This window comes from Heterocephalus glaber, unplaced genomic scaffold, assembly GCF_053883595.1.
Source record: "Heterocephalus glaber isolate CG9 unplaced genomic scaffold, H.glaber_assembly_v1.0 deba00001454, whole genome shotgun sequence".
In the NCBI taxonomy this organism is placed as follows: Eukaryota; Metazoa; Chordata; class Mammalia; order Rodentia; family Bathyergidae; genus Heterocephalus; species Heterocephalus glaber.
Genome location: NW_028258303.1, coordinates 12,010,627 through 12,037,943, shown reverse-complemented (window position 1 = coordinate 12,037,943; position 27,317 = coordinate 12,010,627). Strand labels below are relative to the sequence as shown.

At 42.4% G+C, this 27,317-nt stretch overlaps 1 protein-coding gene and 1 pseudogene across 3 annotated transcripts; both read left to right on the top strand.

Moving 5' to 3' along the window:
- Positions 1-27,189, top strand: Naaa (N-acylethanolamine acid amidase). Of its 3 annotated transcripts, none has more exons than XM_004848049.3 (11): positions 1-175; positions 505-669; positions 3,609-3,735; positions 8,577-8,667; positions 16,943-17,019; positions 20,800-20,972; positions 21,099-21,161; positions 21,875-21,941; positions 22,884-22,912; positions 25,648-25,724; positions 26,309-27,189. In XM_004848049.3, the coding sequence occupies exons 1-10, from the start codon at positions 162-164 to the stop codon at positions 25,721-25,723; spliced, it is 882 nt and encodes a 293-aa protein (XP_004848106.1). In that variant the 5' UTR covers positions 1-161; the 3' UTR covers position 25,724; positions 26,309-27,189. The 3 variants fall into 3 exon arrangements, with proteins under 3 accessions (XP_004848106.1, XP_004848105.1, XP_021116709.1); XM_004848048.3 differs by having other exon boundaries at positions 6-246; XM_021261050.2 differs by lacking the exon at positions 22,884-22,912 and having other exon boundaries at positions 6-246.
- Positions 11,482-13,072, top strand: LOC101720408 (importin subunit alpha-4-like; annotated as a pseudogene).
- Positions 27,190-27,317: the final 128 nt, after the last annotated feature.

The following is a 27,317-nucleotide window of genomic DNA, read 5'->3' as shown; positions in this document are numbered from 1 at the left end:
CTCCCCCGCAGAATCCTCTCCTCGCGCCGCCAGCGGGTTGAAGTGAGGGCGCTCAGCTATGCGGGCGCCTGGGCTCCTGCCGTTGCTCCTGCTGCTGGTCGGGGCCGCGTCGCGACCCTCGGACCGGTTCCCCGGGCCGGCGCGCGTCAACGTGAGCCTGGATGCGGCGCCCGAGGTGCGCTGGCTGCCAGTGCTGCGTCTCTTTGACCCAGGCCTGGTGCGCGCCGCGATGGCGCGGATCGTGGGGTGAGCTGCGTGGTCTGCAGGGCGCACCCTGTGGCCAGGCTCTCGGGTCCGGGACTCCCGGGTGCACCCTGTCGTGGTCCTTGGGAGGCAACCTGAGCACCCCTGCGGGCCTCCGGCGTCCCCAACAACTACCCTTTTGGGTTCAGCCTCTGGGACTTTGCCTTTGGCTCCCAGACGTCACTGACGGAGGCATTTAACACACACCCGCTCCCATTGGTGCCCTGAGCGGGACACACACTCTGGTGCTTTCCTTTCCAGCGACAGAGTCCCCAGGTGGGTCCTCGGGGTGATCGGAAAGCTGGTGGCAGAAATGGAGAGCTTCCTGCCTCAGCCTTTCACGGAGGAGATTCGCGGCATGAGCGACTTCCTGAACCTCAGCCTAGCTGAGGGCTTCCTAGTCAACCTGGCCTACGAATCCTCTGCGTGAGTACCAGGGTGCGGGCATGGCCTCGGGATCTGCCGAGAGGGAGGAGATGTGTTCTCAGTGCCATAAAACCAAGGGAGTGACCTCCTCCTTACTTCGCTCTCTGGGAAATCTGAGCAGCAGGTCCAGGGCTTCCAGAAAGAAAGCAGTTTTCCTCTGCCCCAAGCCCCTGCCCTCTCTCCACTCCACAAATAGCACTCCACTTCCAATCTGTTTAAAATGTACTATTCCAGAGGTATTTGGAGGTAGCTTTATCTCATGGACCCTCCGGTGACCCCCTGGCTGTTACCTACACCAGGCCATGCTGCTCCCCTTATCCCACTGGATTTATCCTTTCCCTTTGTCCTGACCACACTTGCAGGGTCAGCTTTCACCAAGGCTGGGCTCACAGAGGGCTCTGCTCCAACAAGACCAGTTTGGTCTGCCTAGTGGGCACCCAAAGCCAGAGCAAGATGGGGAGTGCAGCTGGTCCCAGCATAGTGCAGGGTGTTTCTAGGCTCCTAACAGGCTCTGTTCATTCGTTCTTCCTTTCTTTCTTCCCTGCCTCTCTCCCTCCCTCCCTCCTTTCTTTCTTTCTTTCTTTCTTTCTTTCTTTCTTTCTTTCTTTCTTTCTTTCTTTCTTTCTTTCTTTCTTTCTTTCCTCTTCCTTCTTTCTGTTTCTTTCTTTCTGTCTGTCTGTCTCTCTCTCTCTCTTTTCTTCCTTCCTTCCTTTCTTGTATCGGGGATCGAACTCAGGACCTTGCGCTTGCAAAGCAGGCTGCATGTGGAACCACTGTGGACCCGGCCCCAGGTCCTGTTATTAAGGGAGGTGTGACTTGGCTTCTGCCCTGAGCACTTACTGTTCTGCCGCCTCCTGTAGTAACACCTGGCAGATCTTCCCATCTTCAGGCTGCTTAAAGAGGAAGAAGGGGAAGCTCTTGGGAAAATAAAAATTACACTACTGCCTCTGGCATCTTCCCAGAACACAAGGAAAGTAAGTTAGGAAGCGCCATGACTGTCTTCCTCTTTCATACACATGAAAGACACAGTCCTAGTAAATTAAAGTGCTTTTCAGTTGAATTAAGTTAACTGTCCTATTCTGATCTGTGCCTTTCTCAATTAAAAATGACAAATCATTTTCGTTCTCCTTTGGAGTCACTGTTCAAGCAGATTAAAGCAAAAATTCTAGTAAAAAATCTAACTTTAGGATCTCAGATTAAGGTATTTATTAAATTGTCTAATAATAAAACACCATCAGATTTCACTAGCATTAAGAAAGGAAATGGTTTTTGTTTGTTTTGTTTTGGAGGTTTCTTGGCTTGTGTTTTTGAGACAGGGTCTCACTGTATAGCCCAGGCTGGCCTCAAACTCACAGTTTTCCTGCCTCAGCCTCCAGAGTGCTGAGATTGTAGGTATGTGGCACCATGCCCTGCACAAAGGCAATGCTTAGCTCTCATTCTGGAAGGAAGGCTGTTTGAGTCAGAATACTACGAGCTACAATTTATTTAGTATACTGGGTTCCACTTTCACTTTGTGAACACAGCCCCAGGGGGAAGATACTATCTTCTGTTTTGTGATGTGGAAATCAAACCTCAGAGGAGACAACTTGCTGGCAGTCTCCTGGCTGGTGAGTTCCAGAGGTGCTGCTGAAGAGCACACAAGTCTCCAGTGCCCTGTGCGCCTTTCCCACAGCAGGACCCGTGTCCTCACTGTCCTGTGTTGTGCACTGTGTCATGCTGCAGCATTTGGGCGTGAGATGGAAAGATGGGGTCTGGTCAGGTTTGAAACACTACCTTCCTGAGTGACTCTGCAAACTGCTTGAGTCCCTTCCCATGTGTGTCAGTCCCCTCCCTGACATGAGCCCTTTGAAGATAAGAAACCTTAGAAGGAATTAAAAGCCAACTAAGCTTCCTTCTTTAAACAAACGAAAAAAACAACAAAAAAAGTAACACTTTGTCTCCAAATTATAAAAGTGATACGTAACCATTGCAGAAAATCAGCAGTAGAGAAAAGTATAAAGAAGAAACTCATCACAATCCTGTGACTCAGAAATGAGACAGGCTCTCCCTGAGTTGCTAAGTTGTTCAGGCTGGGTTTGAATTTGGGATCCTCCTGTCTCACCCTCTAGAGTGCTGAGATTATAGGTGTGTGGTCCCCTCCCCTGCACAAAGACAATGCTTATTTCTCATTTTGGAAGGAAGGCTGTTTCAGTCAGAATAATACAAACTACACTTTATGTGCTGGGATTACACTTATGTACCACCATGCCCAGCTGAGTCAGTTCTTTAGCAATCCTTTTCTCTTACTACCTGCATGCAAGGAGCTTTGAGAGGGACAGGACTAGTACTGAGCCCCTAAAGATCTGACCATCTTCCCAAGGGAACAAAATGAAGCATTGTGTAAATGAATGATTTAATGCCATTGAACATGGTCAGTGAAATTCTTGTGGGGAGATAGGCCAACCTACGTTTGAGTAAAGTTTTAGGTGGAATGTAGATATGTACTGCCAAGCAGAGGGATGAGCAGAGGTCAGCAGTCTAGCTGAGACCAGCATCAGTTTCTCAAGGAAGTGGTTGAAAGCCAGGAATGTAGTGCATGCTTGTCATCCCAACAGTCTAGAGGCTGAGGCAGGAGGATCACAAGTTTGAGGCCAGGGCTATATAGCGAGTCTCTGTTTAGAAAAAGAAAGTAACTGAAAATGAAATTCTCATGTATTATGTTTGTTGTGCCATCTGTGTGGCCAGGGCTTAGGTCTCGCAATCCTGAATGAGCAGATGAGTTGTGTCCAGTGTACTTTTCAGCTTGAATTCTGAATCCATAGTTTTGTATAAGAATTATAGTATATATGTCAACTAAGAAAAAATATCTGGTAACTTTGAGGTATTTTTGTTTTAAAAATGAAAAACCCATTTTCCTTGTTATTGTTTCCTCATTTATGGTGGGCTTCTCTCCTTCTCAGGTTCTGCACTAGCATTGTGGCCCAAGACACAAGGGGCCACATTTACCATGGTCGGAATCTGGACTACCCCTTTGGAGATCTCTTACGCAAGCTGACAGTGGATGTGCAGTTCTTAAAGAATGGGCAGGTATGGTCTGTACCACATAAGATAGACAATCCGAAGGCCTTTTCTAGACCACATCAGCAGTCATTTAAATAGCTAGCTAACTTACTGTATTTTCCTGAAAAGAAGACTGGCTTTTAAGTGAATTTTTGCTCCAAAAGATGCGATAGGGCTTATTTTCAGTGGGTGTCTCATTTTTTTTTTCACCTACAACAATCTACATTCATTCACTTAGGTACAAAATCTACATTTGCTCATCTGCATTTATTATAAATCTACATTATTATAAATTTCCATTATTATTCTGGCCTGAATTTCTTGGAACTCCACTTCCTGTAGGACCATTGGCCCCTATCTCTCATGTCCAGCAATAGAGCTCTCCTTAAACAAGCACTTCTTGTCCATGTAGCCTGCTTGTAGTGCATTGGCAACACACCTGTCAGTGATTTTATTCCATGAATTCTTCACCCAAGTCACGACCTCTTGCAGGCTAAGCTTCACAAAGTTTCCATTACACTGAGTGTTAATTGAGGACTTGCCAGACATGAGTGGCAACAAAAATGGTGACAGGAATGACTATCCAAGCCACTGTGTTCAGTCTTGCATGGTGGCCTTCCCTTTTGCTGTAGTGTGTGCTTCTTTTCATACTTTTATGTGGCCCAGACTTACTCTGCAAAGCCAGTTTCTTTTCCTACCTTTCATAAAACTTTGCTACTTTATTTATGTATTTATTTTTTTGGTACCGGGGATCAAACTTGGGTCCTTGTGCTTGTGGAGCAGGCAGTAGAACCACTGAGCTAAATCCCCAGCCCAATTTTGCTACTTTAAAAAAAAAAATGTGATGAAAAAAATGCAGGCACCAAAATTCAGAAAATGTTTCCTTTTTGCACAGCAGTATATTAAGTATGTTGGTTACAACACCTGACATATTGAGTTATGAAGATACATGTTAGACATAACCGCATCCATTTGTTATCAGGTATCTGCGCTATTTGTGTGTTGTGTATATACTCTAGTCACTCAGCAAAAAGTCTCGAGTTCATCTGTTTACGTACATGTTCACCTCTTGTCCAAAGGCTCCCGCTTGGGTATTTACACTTAATTATAATTTACATTATCATATATTGTAAGTACTAATGTCAATAATATTACTTATGTTTAATTTTATATTAATATTATTATTTTACAATTCATTGTGTCCATCATGTGTTGCAGTGGGGATACTAAATGCATCTGTCTGGGTGAGGATCTTAACTGGGGCTTATTTTGGGAGTAGTGCTTACATCATGAGTACCACGAAAAATCATGCTAGAGCTTATTTTCCAGTTAGGTCATATTTTAGGGGACATACAGTAAATCCGTTATCACTATAAGATACAAAAACAAACTAGGGGAGAGATGTACATCAATTATTCTTATAGGGTGAAGGGTCATTTATTGTTACTCAGCATCGACTTGAGGTCAACCAGTGTTCCTTAGGGAAATCTCTTCTGGGGCCTGATGGGTCTTCACCTATTGTGTGCAATCAGCTCCTTCCTCTGCTTTCCTGTGTTCAGGCTGCTTCTGGAACAGCGAGGCCCAAGGACTGCAGTGGCAGCTTTGGGTCTCAGTTCTGGCTTTGAATCCTGCTTTTGTCCCTTCCGTTATGAACCTGGAGAATGATAGCTGCCTGTTCCTGTAGAGTAAGCACAGAGAGATTCATAACCACATTGTTGCCATACGTTAAATGCAATCATGTATGCAAAGCATGGGGTAGGTGCTTGATAAATAGAGGCCACATATTAAACCTTCCTTCTACAAGTATGATTGACCCACACCGCTCTCGTGTAAGGGCTTTAAAAAATTAGTCTTAGGTTAGTTTGTTTTCTGCACGGTCTCTGAAAGTATCATCTAATATTTAGTGCTGTCACAGGACTAATAAGAGCTTCTGGAGAGACAGCATGAATCCATATTCGTTGAATACACAAGTAAAACTTGTTATTGCTATGAAACAGAACATGATATGCAGAAGACAAATTTTTAGCTTTAAGAAGCTTTGGAGTTGGGGCTTGATTCAGTAATCCTAAAAACTTGTTGTGTGGTTGTACAAGCCTGTGATCCCAGCACTTAGGAGGCTGAGGCAGGAGGATCACCATGAGTTTGAGGTCAGCCTGGACTACACAATAGCCCACTATAAACATATTGAGACCCTATCTCAAAAAAATAAACAAACATTAAAAAATAAAAACTTGTTTACAAAATACTCATTTAGTTATAAGCTTTTACAAAGATAAACTTATTCTCATAAAAATTAAAGCAATACAGAAATATTTTGAGTGAAAGTTTCTCTTTTCCCTTTACTTTGCTACCTTTTTTTTTTTTTATGGTACTGAGGATTGAACTCAGGACCTTGCACTTGCAAGGCAGGCAACAGCACCACTGAGCTAAATCCCTGGCCCCACTTTGCTACTATTAATTTGATATACCTATCAAAGGTTTATTTGGAAGACAATGTTAAGTGGTAAGATAAGTGATAGTATAAATGTATAGTAAATTCTTAAAGAAAATTTACTAAAATATTAAATTATTAGTGAGTGATGATATAATTATTCTACTACTTTATCTTTTTCTCCATTATTCTACAGTAAGGAAATATTCTCATAAATAGACAAAGGAATAATTGCAATAAAAATAAGCCATTCCAACTCTTCTCTCTCAGACTCACTGTGGCAGTTGTCGTCTCCATTGTCGCGTCTGTCCTGATGCCCCATGAGAAGCAGTCCATGCGGGGCTCCTTCTGCTCAGGTTGTTATTGGCAAACCTGGTTGGTTTACCGAGGACCAGGGCCAATAAATTGTTTCGCTGAATTGAGAGCAGGCTCTCCACAAAATACTTCATCTCTTGTTCTTGTCTAGTGTTCATCATTTTAAAAGTATTTTTTTCTATATAGGACCTTATTTAGCCCTGCCCGCAGCCCTGTGAGGCAGGCACAAGCCAACATTTTCAGTTTTTTTGTCTCCATGAGAGGCCTTCCAGAGACTCACTTGCCCTGGTCACAGCTGGGGACCTGGCGAGGTGGGGCGGAACCCAGGCCTTCAGCCTTCAAATAGCTTTGGTTTTTTTTTATTGTCCAAATCTCACCCTTAGTTATATTGTAAATTAGTCCCTTGCTAAGGATTGTGTATTTTAACTGACATGGCAGAGATAAGGAGATCTCCTAACATTTAGAAATACAGATTTACAAAGCTGCAAGATAAAATATCTTACAACTGTGTCTGATAATTATGTATTATAATTGGAAACTACACTGTGATTTTGATTTTCATGACTTTAATTCTCTCAGCCCTCTAGAAGTAACACTAGCATAGGGGCCAGTGTGTCTGCAAATTAGGTGACCCTAGAATTACTTCTTTTTTTCCTCATGGAATTAACATTTTAAAAGGGCTCTGTAGCAAGGAGGACCTATCATTTTACTGCTGTGAATGGAGATGGGAAGCATTTAGAAAACTAAGGCTATTGGCTTCACCTTTGTGATTTAATCACCTTAAATTATTTTCACAACCAGATGAGGTAAGATACAATTCAAGAAAGAGAGGTTACTGACTGAAGATTAAGTTTTCTAAGGAAAAATATTTACCTAGGCCTAATTCATTTCTTAATATATAAACACATTAGTGAACTTTTAAATAAGATGCCCTGTGAATTGTTCTAAGCATTTCCTTGAAAAATAAAATGTGGTATTGAAAGAATTGCCAGAGTTTGGTTTTTCTCCTGGGGTAATATAGGGGTTTCTTTCAATCAGAGTTTATTACAGTACAGTGGTACCTTGGTTCACGAATTTAATTTGTTCTATGATTTTGGAAAAGATGGCCACATTTGTGTTTGGGTGTGAAAGATGGCTGAGGTCACGTTGGTTACCTGATGTAGAGTTTTTTGCAAGCCAGATTGTTTGCAAACAAAAGCATTCATGAACTGAGGTACCACTGTAATTTAAAGTGGAGGTGATCCCTCTCACTCATGGGGTGATTGTAGGGTTAAATGAAAGACTTATGTAAAATGACTTTTTAAATATTTAAAATTTCAGTGTGACTATTATTGATGAGCAGTCCCACTTATAAAATGTATGATATTTATCTCTTATAATCAAGTCAAAATAACTATTTAATTTTTTGTTTTACTGGGGATTGAACCTAGGACCACCAGCATGCTAGGCAAGTGCTCCACTACTGAGCTGCATCCCCAGCCCCAAAACAAGTTTTAAAATCAGACTCCACCTGCTATTTCCAGGATAGGATTTCTCTGGGCATGAGCCCTTTGGTGAATAATGTTTTAAAGTACATAAAATGAAATATATTGGATTATGGAGAAAAAATTTATGTTGAAATATGTCCATTTTAATATTATAATTTTTTTAATAGCACACTTTTTTAGATATAGCAATGAGAGACTACGTACTGTGATTTCAGAGGCGTGACCACTGGGAGGTGGTGTCTCCAGTTATCTGCAACCACCACTCAGCATGTGAAAATGCCTGAGGTCCCTATTGGTGACAGGATCAACAGAGATGATTATTAGGGCATGATTTATTATAGGCATTGACTACAGAAGGAGTTTAATTTCAGGTGGAGTTTGGTGAAAATAAAGACATAACCTTTTTTCCCATCCAGTTTATTCCACTGGATTCTACCCAGGGACTTCTAAGATTAAGCACTTGTATTTGAGAAGGTTATTTCAGAGATCATTGTCATCATCGTCATTATTGTTATTATTATCATCATTATTATCAGAACTTAGAAGAAAAACAATCCAGGAAATCGTGGGACAAAAGCAGGTGATTTCACTCCATCTTTGCTGGCACCGTGAAATGACACCTCTCTTGGTTTCAGATTGCATTCACGGGAACCACTTTTATTGGCTACGTGGGATTATGGACTGGCCAGAGCCCAAACAAGTTCACAGTGTCCGGCGACGAGCGAGGTAAAGGAGAAAGCCCTCCTGAGCTCCATGCAACCCCAGCCCTGTTCACTTCTGTCCCTGTATCTCCTTCCCTTGGCCGACAGAACCCATGCACAGGCACTGCCATGGGACAGAGGCTCCGTCCTGGTGAGGGAGGCAGGAAGGAGTAGGTAGTAGCAGTCCATCGTGAAATCCTGCCAAAGCCTGACGGGGCATGTGGGAGGGGTCAGGAAAGGCCTCTCCCAGGGATTCCCTGCAGCAGCTCTGCAGAGGGTGCAGCTGGCCATTGCTGATGGACTTACACCACAGGTGGAAGCCAGAGGCAGGAAGACCTCTGGATTCTAGAAACAAAACCAGGTTCTTGTGATGACAGCCGGAAGTGAGGGGTGATGATGTTAGAGGTGGAGAGTATGCTGAGGACATGGAACAGGGCCATGTTGAAGGGTTTGCATTTTAAACATAATGGAAGCTATAGGGGCTCACCTAGCTGTGCTTCAGTTTCCTCTTCTGAAAAGCTGCTTTAAGGGTGAAATGAGTTAATGTAGCTGGATGTGGGGGTGCACACCTGTAATCTCAGTATCAGTCGAGGCTGAGGCAGGAGAATTGCAAATTCAAACACAGCCTTGTCAGCTTAGTGACTCAGTGAAACTTGGTCTCAAAATAAATTTTAAAAAGAGCTGGGGCTGTAGCTCAGTGGGAAGGCCCTGGGCTCCATCCCCAGCACTACACACACACACACACACACACACACACACACACAGAGGGAGTTAATATATTTAACTACTCAAGGCAGTTTCTTTGCTCCTGTCGCATCTCCAGGTGGGACTTCCTCTGAGCCCCAGTTGGAATCCCCACCCACCTCCCAGCACCTCCCCATGGATGTCTGCTGGGCCTCAGCAGGTCTCTTGCTTTCTTAATTTCCTCTGTTCTGGCCCCACTCTGCCTTTACCCAGATCTATTTTCTTCACTCTGCATGTCTCGGGAAATGACTCCTCTGCCCAGCCGATTGTTCTCGAAGTCATCTTTGACCGCTTAGCCGCTCAGTGTGGTCAGCTGTGCCACCCAAGCTAGACTATACTCGGCCATTCTTTCCAACTCCCCTGCCTGGCTGGCCACCTGCCTCCTTGGCTCTGTGCTCACCTTCTGCAGTTCCTTCTCTACCCAGCAGCTGGAACGGTCAGGTGGTCACCTTGTCTGACCCCCCCCCCCCCCCCCGCCCCGGGACTCAAATAACATAGGGCTTCACTTATGTGCAGAATCTAAAACTTTGAACTCAGAAGAATATAGAACAGTGGTTACTGGAGGGTAAGGAGTGGAAAGGGTGCAGAAAAGAAATGTTCAGAGGATACAGAGTCTCGAGTAGACAGGAAGACTGAATTCTGGTGATCCCTAGTCACATCATGGTTACTAATCAAGTATATTTTGAAATTGCTAATGGAAGGGATTTTAAATGTTCTCACTACAAAAAAATATGGTATGTGAGACAATGGATACATGGTCTAACTTGTTCATTCCACAATGTACACAGGACAGGTGTTGAATGTCACTTTGTATCCTCTAAATATATACAATTATTTGTCAATTAAAAACAAAACTTAAAGAATGTGACCCCCCCAAAAAAAAACCCTATGGTGACTTCTCATTTCATGTAGAGCAAGCATGGAGTCCTGGCTCTGGCCTCAGGACCCTGCTTGGTGGCCTCCTGCACTTCACTTTGCATCTCCCTCTCCCACCCACTTCTTGCTCCTTGAGCACCTCCCTGCATTTCCTCTCCTGCCACCTGCCTACCACCTGTGCTTTCTATCTAGAATGCTCTGCCCATTGTGGCTCAAATATTGACAGAGAGGCTGTCTAAAATGCTTCTCCCCAAAGGAGACTTCCCTCATCACTCACAATTACAAGATTTTATTTTCTTTATTACAGGTATGAAAACATTGCTTATTTAATGCTATACTAGTTTCTTTTGTTTCTGTTAAATACCAAGGATCTGGGCCAAGTCAGTTTTTTTTCCAATTTAAGCTGTTTTCTTAAAATTTTTATGGTAAAATACATGTGACAGAGTTTACCATCTTAACTATTTTTGAATGTACAGTTCAATGGTACTAAATACATTTATAATGTTTTATATCCATTATCACCACCTACCTCCATAACTTTGTTTATGTGTGTGTGTGTGGTATCGGGGATTGAACTCAGGACCTTGAGCTTGCGAGGCAGGCATCTGCACCACTGAGCTAAATCTCTGCCCTCCGTAACTCTTCATTAAAAATTGAAACAACTCTATATCCATGAAACAATTTTCATTTCCCCTTCCCTCCGTCCCTGGGACCAGTTTTCTACTGTCTGTTTCTGTGATTTTAAAAGCTACTCCTAAGTACCTAAAATAAAGGGAATCATGACTCTGGCCGGAGCCAGGCATGCTAGGAAATGTAGTTGGTTGGTGTCAACCGCCCGGAGCCTGCGGGGCGGTAAAAGCTGCCGAGTCCGGTTTCACTTCTGGCACCGGACGGACGTGAGGCCCTCCTGAGGAGTAGAGGACCGTTATCCCGAGAACCAGTCAGGGGAGCGAACCAGTCAGGGGAGCGTCTGGGCTGCTTGCTCCCGACAAGCGCACGCAGCTCCTCAGAGCCATTCCGCCACGTCGGACCTGTTCTGCCCGGCCGGCCGGCAGTCTGCCCGCCCCCACCCCAGCGGGCCCACCCCAGCGGGCCCACCCCAGCGCTGCTGCCACCTCTAGCACTCAGAGGGGTCACGGAACGTGCACTCCCTCCCCCTCCCTTCCCCCCCTCCTGACTTCTCCCTCTTCCCCCTCCTGCGCCGCCGAGTCTCGAAGCAGCCGCCTCGGTCGCTGGAGTAGGCACCGCAGGAGCCTCGCGCAGCCATGGCTGAGAACCCCGGCTTGGAGAACCACCGCATCAAGAGCTTCAAGAACAAGGGCCGCGACGTAGAAACAATGTGAAGACACAGAAATGAAGTGACAGTTGAATTACGAAAGAACAAAAGAGATGAACACTTACTGAAAAAGAGAAATGTTCCCCAAGAAGAAAGTTTAGAAGATTCTGATGTTGATGCTGATTTTAAAGCACAAAATGTAACACTAGAAACTGTATTGCAGAATGCCACAAGTGATAACCCAGTGGTCCAGTTGAGTGCTGTCCAGGCAGCAAGAAAGCTGTTATCCAGTGACAGAAACCCACCGATTGATGACCTAATAAAATCTGGGATTTTACCAATTCTAGTCAAATGTTTAGAAAGGGATGATAATCCTTCATTACAGTTTGAAGCTGCTTGGGCATTAACCAATATAGCACCAGGAACTTCTGCACAGACTCAAGCTGTTGTACAGTCCAATGCAGTACCTCTTTTTGTGAGACTTCATTCACCACATCAGAATGTTTGTGAGCAAGCAGTATGGGCTTTGGGAAACATTATAGGTGATGGTCCTCAATGTAGAGATTATGTCATATCACTGGGAGTTGTCACACCTCTTCTGTCCTTCTTCAATTCCTCCATTCCCATCACCTTCCTTTGGAACGTCACATGGGTCATTGTAAATCTCTGCAGGAATAAGGACCCCCCACCGCCTATGGAGACAGTTCAGGAGATTTTGCCAGCTTTATGTATCCTCATATATCATACAGACATAAATTAAAACAACTCTATATCCATGAAACAATTTTCATTTCCCAAATCTTTTATAACACCCAAAAGAGAAGATAAATAAGGAAGCAGTTATGGTTCCTTTCCAACATAACAGCAGGCAACCAGCAACAAGTTCAAGCTGTAATAGATGCTGGATTAATCCCTATGATTATTCATCAGCTTGCTAAGGGAGACTTTGGAACACAAAAAGAAGCTTGGGCAATTAGCAATTTAACAATAAGTGGCAGAAAAGATCAGGTTGAGTACCTTGTACAACAGAATGTGATACCACCATTTTGTAATTTACTGTCAGTAAAAGATTCTCAAGTGGTTCAGGTGGTTCTAGATGGTCTAAAAAATATTCTGATAATGGCTGGTGATGAAGCAAGCACAATAGCTGAAATAATAGAAGAATGTGGAGGTTTGGAGAAAATTGAAGTTTTGCAGCAACATGAAAATGAAGATATATATAAATTAGCATTTGAAATCATAGATCAATATTTCTCTGGTGAAGATATTGATGAAGATCCTAGCCTCATTCCTGAAGCAACACAAGGAGGTACTTACAATTTTGATCCAACAGCCAACCTTCAAACAAAAGAATTTAATTTTTAAGGTTAATTGAGTCCAGCATCTTCTTCACATTCAATATGAAGCACCACCAGATGGCTCCCAAATGATAAGAAAACAACAGCAACAAAAGGCTCCAAAACATACATGCCTCTTCGTTTTGATGCTTCTAAGCAAGCCATGTCTCAGTCACTTTGCAATTGCCAAAAGTCACTTTCACATGGACTCTAAATGCATATGCATGATTTCTTAAAGTGTTTTAGAATTCTCCTTAACAGTCTCAACTACCCTGTTTTTCCATTCCTTGGTGCCACATGCTGACAACTGCAGTCTCCAGTTTAGAATATTCCATACTGATGGTGTGTCAGCTGCTCACTGATATTCCTTTGGAAAATGTTGCGTTGTGGATCAAGACACTTTGGTATGATGCATCTTCACATTGGAAGACTAAGGAGGTGCAGTATGATCTGAGCCTCCACCATTGTCCTCCACAAACATATTTTCATACTCTTTATTTGGAAGAATAGATTTTAAAGTACAAGCCAAGTGATTTTCATTGGTGGAACTGGCACACAAAAAAGTAACTTAAAAACAGAAACTTGGTTATTGATTAAACAGATAAGTTTAAAAAACAAAACAAAACTGTGTACTTCATATACCAGTAATTGATGTGTTTATTATCTGCCTCAGAAGCCAGGGTTGGAGGAAGAACTTTAGATATGGATGGTAATGCTTTCACCGTTATACATAATTTTTAAGAACAGCAAGCCCTATTTGACCACTCATTTCAGCCTGTGTGTTCCTGCTGTTTTGAAGTAATCAAATGCTGTGGATGGTATTTTACCTGAGCTGCAACCTGTTACAGACTTGAACTTCTGTTTCAGTTGAAAGCAAGAGTCCCTGACTACAAAGGAAACGCAAAAACAAAAAAGCCAAAAGTAGTTTTAAAAAGCAAACAAAAACTGCAAAGATCTAAAATACTCATTGGTGATGTTAAAAGTCTTGCTTTCAGCTTTCAGGAGTTAATATTTTTTGTTTTAATTTGATAATTGGATATGGTTGATTTATATTGGGTTTAAACTGTGGAGCTTTCATGTTTACTGTAATTTAGTCTTAAAATATTTTTTTGCTAGTAACCAGTGCTTTTGATAATGTGGTTGGCAACAAACCAGCAGTTATTTAGAAGAGTTGTAAGACTTCATTGAGTATTGGGAAAGTTACTTCAGATCCTACTCTAAAAGCATTGGCACATATTAAAAGACCCCCCCCCCGCAAAAAAAGATTCAAAACAGGGATCTGTGTAGAGGTATAATCTGTGGTAATTTGACAAAACCTGATTTGCAGTGATCTTTTAAGTAATTCTGGCATTACTATGGCAAGTCAATGCTTTTGGTAAATGTCTGACCCAGATATTAATGAACAAATAAGGATTTGAAATTTTTAAACTGAATAATTTGTACTGTTGCAGAAATGGATTTGTTGCTCTTGTTTACTGGGTATAATTTCCCAATGTGTTGATGTGAAGGGATAGAAAAATCTAAACTAATTTAGTTATTCGATGGGGGTGTATTTACTGTGATGAAGATGAGACAGATTCCATCAAAGCTTTACTAATCAGCTGGGGTGTTTTCACTGATAAACAACACATAGAAGATGTGCGTTCATTACAAGTATATGTATTTGCCAAGGTGGAGCCACTTTAAAGAGTGAATTTTGTCTTGTATCTAAAGTGGATACAAGTGTATGTTTAAACTGCAAGATTTTTACTTGCTAGAGAATCTGTTTTAATATAGTGGTTTGGCCTCTGATTATTTATAGGTTTTAATAAATTTTAGAATCAATTTCTCTTTAAGGTGGCTCAGATTTTTCAACTCTTGTGCACATAAAATTGAGTTGAAGTTCATTGTGCCTTTTTTCTTTATCCAAATTTTGAGTTAAAGCTTCATATGGTAACTGCATCCTGTTCAGATACTACCGTCTAGATATTTGCAACTGTGTGGTGTTCACTAAAAATAAGAATAACAAAGCAAATTAAGGTCACAAACTTCGGTGAAACCCTTAAAGTCCAAATCTTCTTGATATTGTGAATTGTCCCCCTTTCTAATTTCTTCTAGACTCTCCATACTTAACTGACAGTTACCTTTTGAAATTTTGCACACATTCAGATTAAAATTGGACCTCTACTGTGATGATTCCTATTTCCTCTTACGTTTTAATGCAAACTAACATTTAAGTGAAATTAGCATCAAGTAGTGCAGACATATGTATGCATTTGCTTGATTCAATTTATTGTGACCTTATCAATTTTTAATTGGAATTGCACCATTTCGTAGATAAAGGAAACTAAGTATATTGCTGCACTTTTAAGTTTTCAAAACAGTGTTTAAAAATTGCATTGTTTTTATTTTTTTTTTAACTCATTTGAAAATGACTAAAACCTTCTTTCAAAAGAGGCATCTAAACGTGTTCCTAATTTTGTATATGGGCTTAGGTTTTGTAACCAATAAAAAAAAAAGCTGCTATCAAATATGATAAAACATTCAAAGACTTATTTCTGAAAATAATTGCTTAGCTTTGTTTTCTGTATGTATGGTTTAGATTTGGAATTGTTTTTTATGTATCAGTCACAATAGGAGTAAAGCATAAATTACTCTTTAAAAAAAAAGGGAATCATGCAGTATTTATCTTAGGACTGGCTTATTTCACTTAACATACTGTCCTCAAGATTCAGTGATATTATGTATGTCAGAATTTCCTTCACATCTAAATAACATTCCATTGTATGTATAAAGCATGTTTTGCTTATCCATTTGATAGCTATTTGGGTTGCTTCTGTGTTTTAGCTATTGTGGATAAAGCTGCTATAAATGTGGCTATACTAATGTCTGTGCAAGACCCTGTCTTCAATTCTTTGGGGTATGTAAATAGAAGTGAAATTGCCAGATCACTTGATAATTCTGTTTTTAATTTTCCAAGGCACCACCATACTGTTTTCCACCATGGCTATGCCATTTTACATCTCCCCAACAGTGTATAAGTGTTGTAATTTCCCCACATCTTTGTCAACATTTTATTTTTTTTATAGTAATCAGTAAGTATGAGGTGATGTCTCATTTGTATTTCTCTAACGATTAGTGATGTTGTATACCTTTTCATGTGCTCATTGACCACTTGTATATCTTCTTTGGAGAAAAAATTGTTCAAGTCCTTTCCCCATTTTTGAATTTGGTTTTTGTTGTTGTTGAATTTTAGGCATTCTCTATGTATTTTTAGATACCAATCCTTTATCAGATATGTAATTTGCAAATGTTTTTTTCCCATTCTATGGGTTGGTGTTTTATTCCTTCAATATTGTTTTTACTGCTAAGAATCACTAAATTTTTTTTTTTGATATGGGAATCCGGCTCAGGACCTTATGCTTGTGAGGCAGGCACGGTGCCGCTGAGCTAAATCCCTGGCCCAGAAACTTTTAAAAGAAAAGTAATGTGGGGAATGACTGAAGGTTTGTAGTTTTTAAAAAATGTGAGCCCAGGGGCCAGGGATTTAGCTCAATGATTTCACCATCTGTTGCACAAACGCAAGGACCTGAGTTCAATCCCTGGTACCAAAAAAATAAAAATAAAAATAAATAAAAAAATAAAAAATGTGAGCCCAAAGAAAGTTAAAAAAGAAAACAACAACCAAAGATGTATGTACAAATCAAACTTAAAGGTCTTAAGGGTATAAATTATAAAGATACTAGTTTTCTACATTTTTCCTAATATTTATTGAACTAGTTCTCTTGGAAGATACCTAATTTAATTTTGAAAAGAATGATTTTAGCATAATAATCATTGTATCAGGATACAAAAGATTCTTTGAAAACTTTATTGTGTATATTTTATTGAGTATATACACACACTTGTGCACATATATATGTGATGTTTGTATGGTTGCCATGAAATTCAGGCTTAATCTTTGAAAACTGGATACTAGTAAAATCCCTCTCCATCAGCCCATGATATGGGAGAAAAACAAAATTTAAGGAAAAGATGTTTAGGTGTGCTTGGACAACAAGCTTACTGTACCTTCTTCAATTCGGCAGATAAAGGCTGGTGGTGGGAGAATGTGATTGCGGCCCTTTTTCAGGGGCACTCTCCTGTCAGCTGGCTCATCCGCACTGTGAGTATTCTCTCCCTGACTTTGTCTTCCACTCCAGGATGCTCATGTGACCATGCTTTGTGTCCTGTAATGTATTGCTTTTAATGTGAGAAGGTCCTGAAAAGAATAAGTATCTAAATGTTTGCAAAGTGTATATAAACCTTTTGATAATGTGTCAAAGCCAGACCTAAAGTGGTAAGGATAGATTTTAATCAGAAATATATTATTGGAATTGGAATAAAAATCTACTGTGAACTCAACTCAGTTTTGATTTGTGCAGAGGTGACTGGGCATTATAAAGAAAGAGAGAGGAGGTGGGCATAGTGGCACACAACTATATTCCCAGTACTGAGGGAGGCTGAGCCAGGAGGGTCATGTTAGGGTCCTGTCTGGGTAACTTAGCAAGACCCTGTCTCAAAATTAAAAAAACCTTTTTTTTGTTTTGTTTTTGAGACAGCGTCTCACTATGTAGTTCAGGCTGGCCCTGAACTCACTGTGAAGTCCAGGCTAGCCTTGAACTCATGGTGATCCTCCTGTCTCAACGTCCTGAGTGCTAGGATTACAGGTGTGTGCTACTATGTCCAGCTAAAAAAAATTTTTAAAAAGCTGGGCATGTATGTAGCTCGGTGGTAGAGCACTGTTGGTTTCAGTCCCCACTATGGGGCTGGGGTGGGGAGAAGAGTGAGGGAGTAGGGAGGGGATGAATGGAGACTTAGTACAGTCAGAGAGTGGACAGTTATGAGAGGAAAGAAGAGGTTGGTCCACATGACCCATGTGGACTTTGTAACTGGCCTTACTGAAGTTGGGCTCCTACCCTTCCACCCAGGATGGAGCAGGGACTCTGTTTTTAGGTGTGGACTGGAGCAACAAATTCTTCTGATGGCCTTGAGTTTTCCCAGACAGGAACTTGAAGGAAGGTTAGGGTCATTTTGGGAATGCGACCCTGAGCTGCTAGAAAGTGGTAGTATTTGTTCCTCCTTAGGGCCCAAGGCTAAGGCAGGCAGAGGAAGATACAGAGGAGCCTGGCTACTTTGGTCAAGGAGAGACTCTTTGTCGTGGCCTAGAGGTTTCCATAATACTTTCTTGAGATAAGGGATAATTTTATGTTTTTCTATGGATATAGATATGTAGTCCTAGAATCTCCATTTATAGATATGCAGAGTAGCAGAACAAATAAGTGAATGAACCTGTTAAAATGAGCAGGTTCCAGGCCACATGTCACTTGTAACTAAGAACGGAAAGCCCACTTTTGGGAGTACCTATCTGGACCAGGATCTGGCCCTGCCCAGCCTGCATCTTTGTGGCCATCTTGCTCTGCTCTAACTCACCTGGCTCCTGTCTCCCTGAGCTCCTCCTCAGCCCTTTGTTTGGCCACTCCCTACATGTACTGACAAGCTTCGTCCATCTCATGTTCTGAAGATCACTTCTTTTTTTTTGAAGATCACTTCTGAAAGTTTTCACCAGAAAATTAAAACCTGCAAAATATCCAGTGTATCACAGATGGTGGCATTTAAAAATAAGAGGCTAAGGATGTAGCTCAGTTGTAGAGCACTTGCCCGCCATGCATGGGGCTGGGGGTTTGATCCTTAGTACTGCCAAAAACAAAAAAAAAAGCATTAAAATAAACCATTTACAATTATCCACCAAAATATAAATACTGTGATGATTTTCAAATTTTTATGTATAATTTATACATCCATTCATACATACAGTGAAATGCACAGATCTTAAGGGTTTTCTTCAATGTGTTTTGACAGTTATGCACACTCCCTTAGCCAAGTAACCATCAGGAAAACAAGATTTAGAACATTTCCAAGTCCCTGGCAATTTCCCTAGTGCTTGTTTAAAACCAGTCCCCACCCTGTGCCATTCCACTCCTGCCTACTCTCTGCTCCAGATACCTGCTCTTTGATGTCATCTGTCACCACAGACAAGATTTGCTTGTTCTTGAATTCAGACTCATGAAAACAGAATGTGGACTCTTCCTCTCATCCAGCCTAATGTGTTCCAGCCCGTCACACTCTTCATATCACTAGCTTGTTTCTATAACTGAGGAACATTCAGGCCTATGAATATGCCATGATTTATCCTTTTCCCGTCAATGGACACTAGGTTGTTTGCAGTTTGGAGCTGTTATTATTATTATTATTATTATTATTATTCTTTGGTACCGCGGATCGAGCTCAGGACCTTGCACCTGTGAGGCAGGCACAGTACCACTGAGCTAAATCCCCCGCCCTGGAGCTAGTATTGTAAGGCTGCTGTAGAAATTCTCATACAAGTCTTTTTGTGACCATCTGTGTCCATTTCAATTCAGCTGGGTAAGTACTTAAGAGTGGAATTGTGGGCCATAAGGAGATATGTATGAGGTGTAATTCACATGCCATGTAACTCACTTACTTAGCATGTACAACTCATTAATTTTTAGTGTTTTTAGTTTTAGGTAGTTTCAGTTCACAGAGTTGGCAGGCAACAGCACAATTTTAGAACATTTTCTTTCCTCCAAAAAGAAACCCCTTGCTTGTTATCAGTCACTCCTCATTTCCTTCTTGTTTCCTGAGACAGCTCAGGCTTGCTTTCCCTGTCTTTGCCTCTGTGAGATTCAATCTTTAATGATAGTTGGGTAATGATGAGGCAGCATAATCAAATATCCCATCACTCCTCCTACCTCCCTGTATCATCCTGTTGAGCTCAGAACAAACCAACTCAAGTCAAAATATCTCACCCTAATGTGATGAAGGCAAGGAAATGTTGCAAAGCCCTGTCATGGGCTTGTGTTCTAAATAAGGGAGCCATTTCAGACCCTGATATTTTGAATTGTTCTTTTGTTTGAACCTGTCCCCACTCCCACCCATGACAGTGAGCTTTGGCAGTATTCAAGACGGGGGAGCATAAAATATACATCTCTCTCCTAGAGTGGTGGGAGAATGACTATGCAGGTACAGGTAGGAAGGGCTGGCCCTCTTCAACAGAATGACTTTGAGCAGATCAGCTCAGGTACAGAGCACACAGGAAGCTGAAGATTTTTAAAGTAATCCCCTAACTGTCCATGTCACCAGCCTTTGGATGACTCTTCAGGCTCCTTGGGGGTGTGAGAACACCCGGGAGGCTCTTCACAACAATGTCACACGTGCTTTTTCATCCCATGGCTTTGCCACTTGAGTCTGTCTAGGCAGCACTTGCTCCCCTCCCCACTCCTTTTCCTGCGACTGCCACTTGACCAGTCTGACTTCAGTGTGCTCTTTGGGTGCAGCTCTTGTTATATTGCCCTGAGATGCCCCCTTCACTGGTGAGCATGGTCCCCTGCTGTCACTTCCTTTTCCAGGGCTAATACTTCTTACACAGTGTCACGATTGCTTGTTGACTTTTCTGTCTTGGACATTTGAGGAGAACAAGGACCAGGTCAGTCATATTGCTCTCACCCCACTCCTATGCTGACTGCACACATAGGAGGAATTCATGCAAGAATTCTTGTTCCCTGTTGAAAGAATAAATGAGTGGAGATACATGAAAGTCCTCTGTGTTGTGATCTCCTTGAAAGCTTTTGGCTATGTTTGTTGAGCCAGGTTTAGGACTTGTCAACTGTGCAACCCTTTCTTGAGAAAGTGCCACTGCTGTTGGCTCCCCACTGAAGCTGAGGTTTCTTCCCTCTTAGGAGGCCCAGTGATAGGAGGATAAAGTCAGAGCAGCTCCATAGCCATGTCTTTGGATGTCAGGAGAGAATTCTTTGGACCATGTGTCTGTCAGTTGTTGTGGACCATTCTCTCGGATGATGTTGCCAATGCTTGTCTTTCTATTTAGACCCTGAGTGAGTCAGAAGACTTTGAAGCATCTGTTTATAAATTGGCCAAGACTCCCCTTATTGCTGATGTTTATTACATCGTTGGTGGCACATCCCCTGGGGAGGGAGTGGTCATCACCAGGAACAGAGGTGGCCCGGCAGACATTTGGCCTCTAGATCCTTTGAATGGAGCGTGAGTAGAACTGAAGGCTCTGGTCAATTTTTATAAAATCTCTTGTTGATTAGGTAAAACTAGAATATATTTCTTCAATAGTTATGTCCTAAATGACCTTGGGTAAGACGATATGCTGTGTTGCAGGTGGTTCCGAGTTGAGACAAATTATGACCACTGGAAGCCAGTGCCTAAGACAGATGACCGAAGGTAGACTTCTGTACACTTTCTGGTTTGCAAAGTTTTCTTGTGGTCAGGAACCTGTCCCCTCTTACCTCAGGAAATAGAGAGACCTCCAGGTGCTGTCCTCTTCCAGAAACAGCTCCTCACCCCCACGGCAGTGCCTGAATTATGGGGGAGGGGAGTGTATGAGGTGGAAGATGGCGGTGGGGAGGTTGGTGGGAGTTGGATCATGTTGGCCCTGGCCTTAGGGTCAGGAGCCCAGAGGTGGGGGATTCCACCACTGGCCCTCTGTGACTCACTGTGAGGCCCCTGGGGCCTCTCTTCACCCACTTGCAACATGAAAGGAGAGGCCAGATTCAGAGGCTTCTATGTAAGACTTTTGGGAGGGAAATATTTCCCTTAAACAAACCAGTCCAAGGCTTTCATTTTTCCTTCTAATTGTGAAAATTCCCTTAGCCAGTGTGTCCCTAAAGAGAAGGTGACTGTGTACCTCACTTGGCTTTTGCCTCATGGGTGTGGTGGCAGATTCAATTCTGCAGCAACTGTCCCAGCCTTCGGGAGCACATGGGGCCAAGCCAGCTGTCGAGTGAATCCCACTGGGGCAGTCCTAGCTGAGACAGGTCATGCTTGAAAGCCAGAGTCTTTTGAGGAAGGGGAGAAGGGACCTTGCATTGTGCCTTCCACACAGCAGCTAAGAGGATTCAGCTGTGCCTAGTGACCTTTGACTGTTGTCTCCACAGAACACCTGCTATCAAAGCTCTAAATGCCACAGGGCAGGCAAACCTCAGTCTGGAGGCACTTTTCCAGGTGAGTTGTGTTGTGTTGTCCAACTTCTCCAGGATACTTGTGTCTTAGTTAATAGCGATGAAGAAAATTCTCCTCTAAAGTCAAAGAAATGTGTGGATGAAAATGTTACATTAAAAAGTTCTACGTAGGACTGGGGATTTAGCTCAGTGGTTCCGCTGCCTGCCTTACAAGCACAAGGTCCCAAGTTCAATCCCCAGTACAAAAAAAAGAAAAAAGTTCTGTGTAGTCAAAAGTACTTTTTTAAATGCCACAATATTTTCTGAACTTGTTTTCGTATAGGAAAAAGTATCCATCTCTGTCCCCACCTAAGTTTTTTTTTTTTTTTGTACCAGGGATCAAACTCAGAACCTTGTGCTTGCGAGGCAGGTGGCAGAACCACTGAGCTAAATCCCCGGCCCCCTAAGTTTTTATTCATGTTAAAAAGAAATAGGCAGAGGTGGGGATTTAGCTCAGTGGTTCTGCCGCCTGCCTTGCAAGTGCAAGGTCCTGAGTTCGATCCCTGGTACCAAAAAAAAAAAAAAGAAAGAGGCACAGTTGAATATATGCTCATTGTTTTTTAAAAACAAAGAGCAGCTGGGAGTGGTGGTGCATGCCTATAATCCCAGCACTCAGAAGGCTGGGGCAGGAGGATTGAGTTCAAGGCTGGGCTATACCAACCTCTCTCAAAGTCCTGGCACTCTGGGAGACTGAGGCAGGAGGATTGAAAGTTTGAGCCCAGCCTTGGTTATTTAGTGAGACCCCATCTCAGAATACAAAAAGGGCTGAGGATAAAGCTCAATACAAAGGCTCTGGGTTCTATCCTAAGTGGCCCCCCCAAAAATCCAAAGATTAAAAAGTCTGCAGTGATTACCCCAAGATACACTAAAGTATGAAGTGGTTATAGTCATCCTATGTATTTCATCCACCTTTTAATATTCTTTTAATATGATTTTTCCTACTCAGGTTTTATCAGTGGTTCCAGTTTATAACAAGTAAGTGACATGTCAAGCACATCTGTTCAGTTGTCATCACAGGATGGTGACCTCACACGCTCTGGCTCATCAGTTATGAGGGCTGCTGTGACCAGGTGTTGTAGGGCCATGGGTTGTCAGTGAATAAACAATGTCTCTGCCGTGTGGGCTGGGGTGGGGAGGAGATGTACATACCATTCACAAGTCAGGTGAGAAGTTCGTGAAGGAAACCAAAGGCCAAAGCAACAGGGATTGGAGGCAGAGGGCACTGATAAGTTCCATCATTGTGGTGCTGTGACAGCCTCACTGGCGATGACGCCTTCATGGCTTCTGTCACACTGATCTTGTATCACTTTTCTTTCTCCTTGGCTTCCCAAGGGAACTCCTTCCCCCTACTTATTACAGTCAGTATGCTATTAGTATTTCTCCACCGCTCTTTTTGCAGTACTGGGGACTAAGCCCAAGGTCCTAACACAGCTACATCCCCAGCCCTCTTCCCCTTTTTGGTGACAGGTTCTTGCTAAGTCACCCAGACTGGGCTCACCCTTTGGATCCTCCTGCCTCAGCCTCCAGGGTGCTAGGATTAGCACAGCATTAGCATGCTGTGGCATGCACCCCATACCAGGCAAATAAATGTATTATAAAAAAATTTAAAATATAGTTATCACATAATTACTTTAAAACTGTAAGAAAACAAAGGTAGTTTTAGAAGTGTCATTTAAAAAATGAATATTCTAAGAACAAATGAGCTATCTGAATAATGAATCATTCCCAGTGATCTATAATAAATTAGCTCTTTGGGGCAGGAAGGAAAACTCCATGATATGTATTTGTGGGTTTCCATGTTGTAAAATACAAGTTGAATATCTTGTATCCTGCATGCTTGGGAACAGAAGTTTTTAAAGATTCCAGAGTTTTTTCATTTTTGGAATATTTGCATAGACTTTACAGTTGAACATCTCTAATCCAAAAGAGCGGTCTGAAATCCAAAACATTTTGCCAACATGAAACTCAAAAGTATGAATTTTGGAGCAGTTTATATTTTTAGATTTTTGGATTAGGGATGCTCAACCCATACTCCCACTATGGCTGATTTCAAGCTTCCAAGTGGCTTACAGACTTCTGCGTATTTAACAGTTGCCTTTTATGGGCCTCTAGGAGCCAGCAGTGCCAACACATGGCTGGCTTTGTCCCTCCACTGGGGCACTATTTTGCCCTGATAATTATTTTTAAAGTAGGCACTAAAATGCTATCTTTGGGTTCTGATAGTTTATAATTACATGAGTGATGATTATATTTTATAAACACTAGTTTTATAATGAAGTAGTTATATTTATTTTAATAAAGTAAATCATTTTCTATGCTTTGAATATTCCTCCTAATTTTAAATGGCTCCATAATGGCTTTAGATGTATTTTAAGTAAGTATTCTCCACTGGTTAGCTTTTCCTCCATTCAACTCCGAGCTTGGGGCTGGGGTGTCACTCATTGGTACAGTCTTGCCTAGCATGTGTGCCTGAGACTTTGATTCAATCCCATTGCTGCAAAAAAAAAAAAAAAGAAACCCAAAAAAACCAATAAACCAAAACAACCCCCCCACAAACAACAAAACAAAATCAAAAACCAAATGAAAAGACTACTTTGAAATAAACTTATTTGTTCAACTTCACTCCCAGTTTGGATTGTTTTTTCATTTGCGGAATTCCCAGAAGTAGGATTACTGAATGAAAGGTTATGAATATTTCAATAGCTTCTGCAATGTTTTGCAAAGTAAAATTGTTAGAGGTTATGTCAGTTTACTGAGTAGCATTTTTCTCTGTTGTATGACTGAAAATCCAAGAGAAATGGCATTTAAATGACAATGACCATAGAGCCAGGTATATACACAGCCCTGACTCTCTGGCCTTCCCCGGTGATGATGAGCCCAAGGAAGACAGTGGCTGTGAGGTTAACTGAGCTGTCTGCACACAGAAGCTCGGTTCCATGCTGCCCCCTTGTGCTGGGCTTCAAACTCACACCCCCGCAAGAGCTCAGTCCTGTGGCCTTCAGCAGAGAAAACCTTAGAATAGGAGGAGAGCTCCATGCTACTCACAGTGCTGTTTCAGCCAGTTCTGCCTACTCTCAGCACCATGGCTCCCAGTGCTTCAGCATCCCTACCTCCATTCCCAAAACAGGAGGGGAGCAGGAGTGCGGGCAAGTTAAATTGTGTGTGTGTGTATGTGTGTGTGTGTATACATGTGCTCAGGTTACTTGTGTCTCTTCCTATCAGAGTGTGGAATAAGTGACATTGTGCTTGTCATCCTGAGACCTGGCCAGGGGACATGTGAGCCTCCAGCCTTCTAGCCCCTACCTTCCCGATAGGAGAGTTTGGCCCAAGGACTCAGGACCTCAGCCTGAACGCAGTGCTCTCCCCTGCATGGACTCCTGATGGCGGGGCCAGCCACTGTGGTCATCCTGTCCTGATGAGGGGCTAAAGGACGAAGGCCAGAGTCAAAATGCGAGCTAGGCTGGCTCTCACTGCTGCAGCACAGAGCTGGGAGGAATCTGAGAATCTGAAATTGCAAATTGGCCTCCACAGTGTTGTCAGAGGACGCTCTGACTTCATGATTTACACATTGTAAACATTTTCATGGGCCTCTATCTGTATTCTTGTCCTAAAACCCAGGTGTTCGGGACGGCCTAGACACATCTGCCTTCTTTTGAAATGTGGAGGGGGAATTATGCATATGTACATATAGAAATTCCTCTTGTTTTCAGTTTTACAGTTTATACCACTGTAATGAGTGCTGCCACCCCAGACAAGTACATGACTAGGATCAGAAGCCTGAGCTGAAGTAAGTAAGCAGAAGAGGATTTGCCCACAGTGTGAAAGATTGGCCAGAATTGTTGTCTGGGCAGGGGTGGCATGAGGTGAGGTGTGCTGGTGTTTCTTACAGAAGACAATAGCCTCCTTAAAATTTATATACATGTATATTCTGACAAGCATTTGGCATGATTGTCATCATTAAGTAGCATTTTATTTTGCATTGTTTGTGTGAGACTAGAATCTTCCAGTGCCCTTTGCCCCTTAATAAGCTCTGCTATTAGGCAGGCTGTTATCCTTCCTGTCCTGGAGGAGTAAGTACAGGAAAGACTCCTGTGTCCGCATAATGAGGACTAGCACCTTTGTGGCATCAAAAGACAAATTCTGAAGGCAAGGACACTTAGAGAATTTCTTTCAGGTGCTGGTGAGCCCACAGTGAGGGGCAAGCCATGAGAAAAAAGCAGGAGTGTCCATCTTGCTGTCCCTGAAGTCAGACCCTCTGGGCAGCACCATCATATGGCAAGGGTCTTATAGAGTTTTCAGACCTGGCTGTTCTCTGTGGGAATGTTAAAATTCTCTGTTCAGATTAAATTCATTTATTTTTTGTTCCCTTAGGTGATTTGTTTTTAATGAAATTCTTCAACAGCTGCACTTTAAAAAATGAGACAAAGTGGAAGTATGGTATCTTACAAACAATATAAGCTCCTTCCTCAGGCTCCTCTCACCTGTGCTGAGTGGGGAAGGGAACTCTGGAGCACATCTTCGGAAGTGGGTAACAGGCGTGTCTTGCACTTTCCTCCCTTCCTGGTTACCTTGATCCTCATGAAATATCCACCCTGGTGTGAACAACTCAAAGATCATTGGTCTTAGAGGTCAGACTATATTTTTTGACTTTCTTCTTAGCTTCTTGTGATTCTCTTGTTCTATCTCTGCCTATCCATTTAAACAAAGAGCTGGAAAGGCTTCTTTGTTCTTTGTGAAGTACTTTCAGATGAGCCCAACAAAAACTTCTTCTAGGGCTGGGCATGTAGCTCATAGACAGAGCACTTGCCTGGCATGCACAGGGCACTTGCCTATCATGCATCATAGGGGTGGGGGTGGGAGGTCGGGGAGGAAAGAAAAGGCTTCTACTGAAAAAACAATAGGATGGAGAACTCTCATCTGAATAGAGCTGCTCAGGGGTGACCTTCGATCATGTATTTTCATGTGGTGGGATTTTCACTTTGTATAATGAGTCTAATGTCTAAAAAATAACAGTGGACCTTTTTTCTAAATAGATATTTTTCTTACTGCTTTTTTTGGGGGGGCGGGGTACTGGGGATCGAACTCAGGACCTTGTGCTTGTGAGGCAGGCGGTGGAACCACTGAGCTAAATCCCCGGCGCTCTTACTGCTTTTTGAAAGTAATAAGAAACCAAATGATCTCTTATTCTCACTTATTGCTCAATAAAATGTCAAGAAAAATGTTGGCAAGGAGAATAAACTTTTCCCCCAGGATCCTTGGTGTTGTGTTCTCTCTACTCATTTTCTCCCCTGAAGTTAAGTGGTTCTGAAAGCTGGCCCAAGAAGCAGCTCTCCTAGATGTCATATGATATGTGAGAGGATTCCAGCGAGTGTGCACCGGC

Bases quoted from the DNA above. Each gene is read 5' to 3' on its own strand.
- Naaa (XM_004848048.3), top strand. From the start codon at position 59: ATGCGGGCGCCTGGGCTCCTGCCGTTGCTCCTGCTGCTGGTCGGGGCC. The intron at 8,668-16,942 runs GTAAAGGAGAAA...TCAATTCGGCAG, and splicing joins AGTGTCCGGCGACGAGCGAG to ATAAAGGCTGGTGGTGGGAG. The intron at 21,162-21,874 runs GTAGACTTCTGT...TTGTCTCCACAG, and splicing joins CCTAAGACAGATGACCGAAG to AACACCTGCTATCAAAGCTC.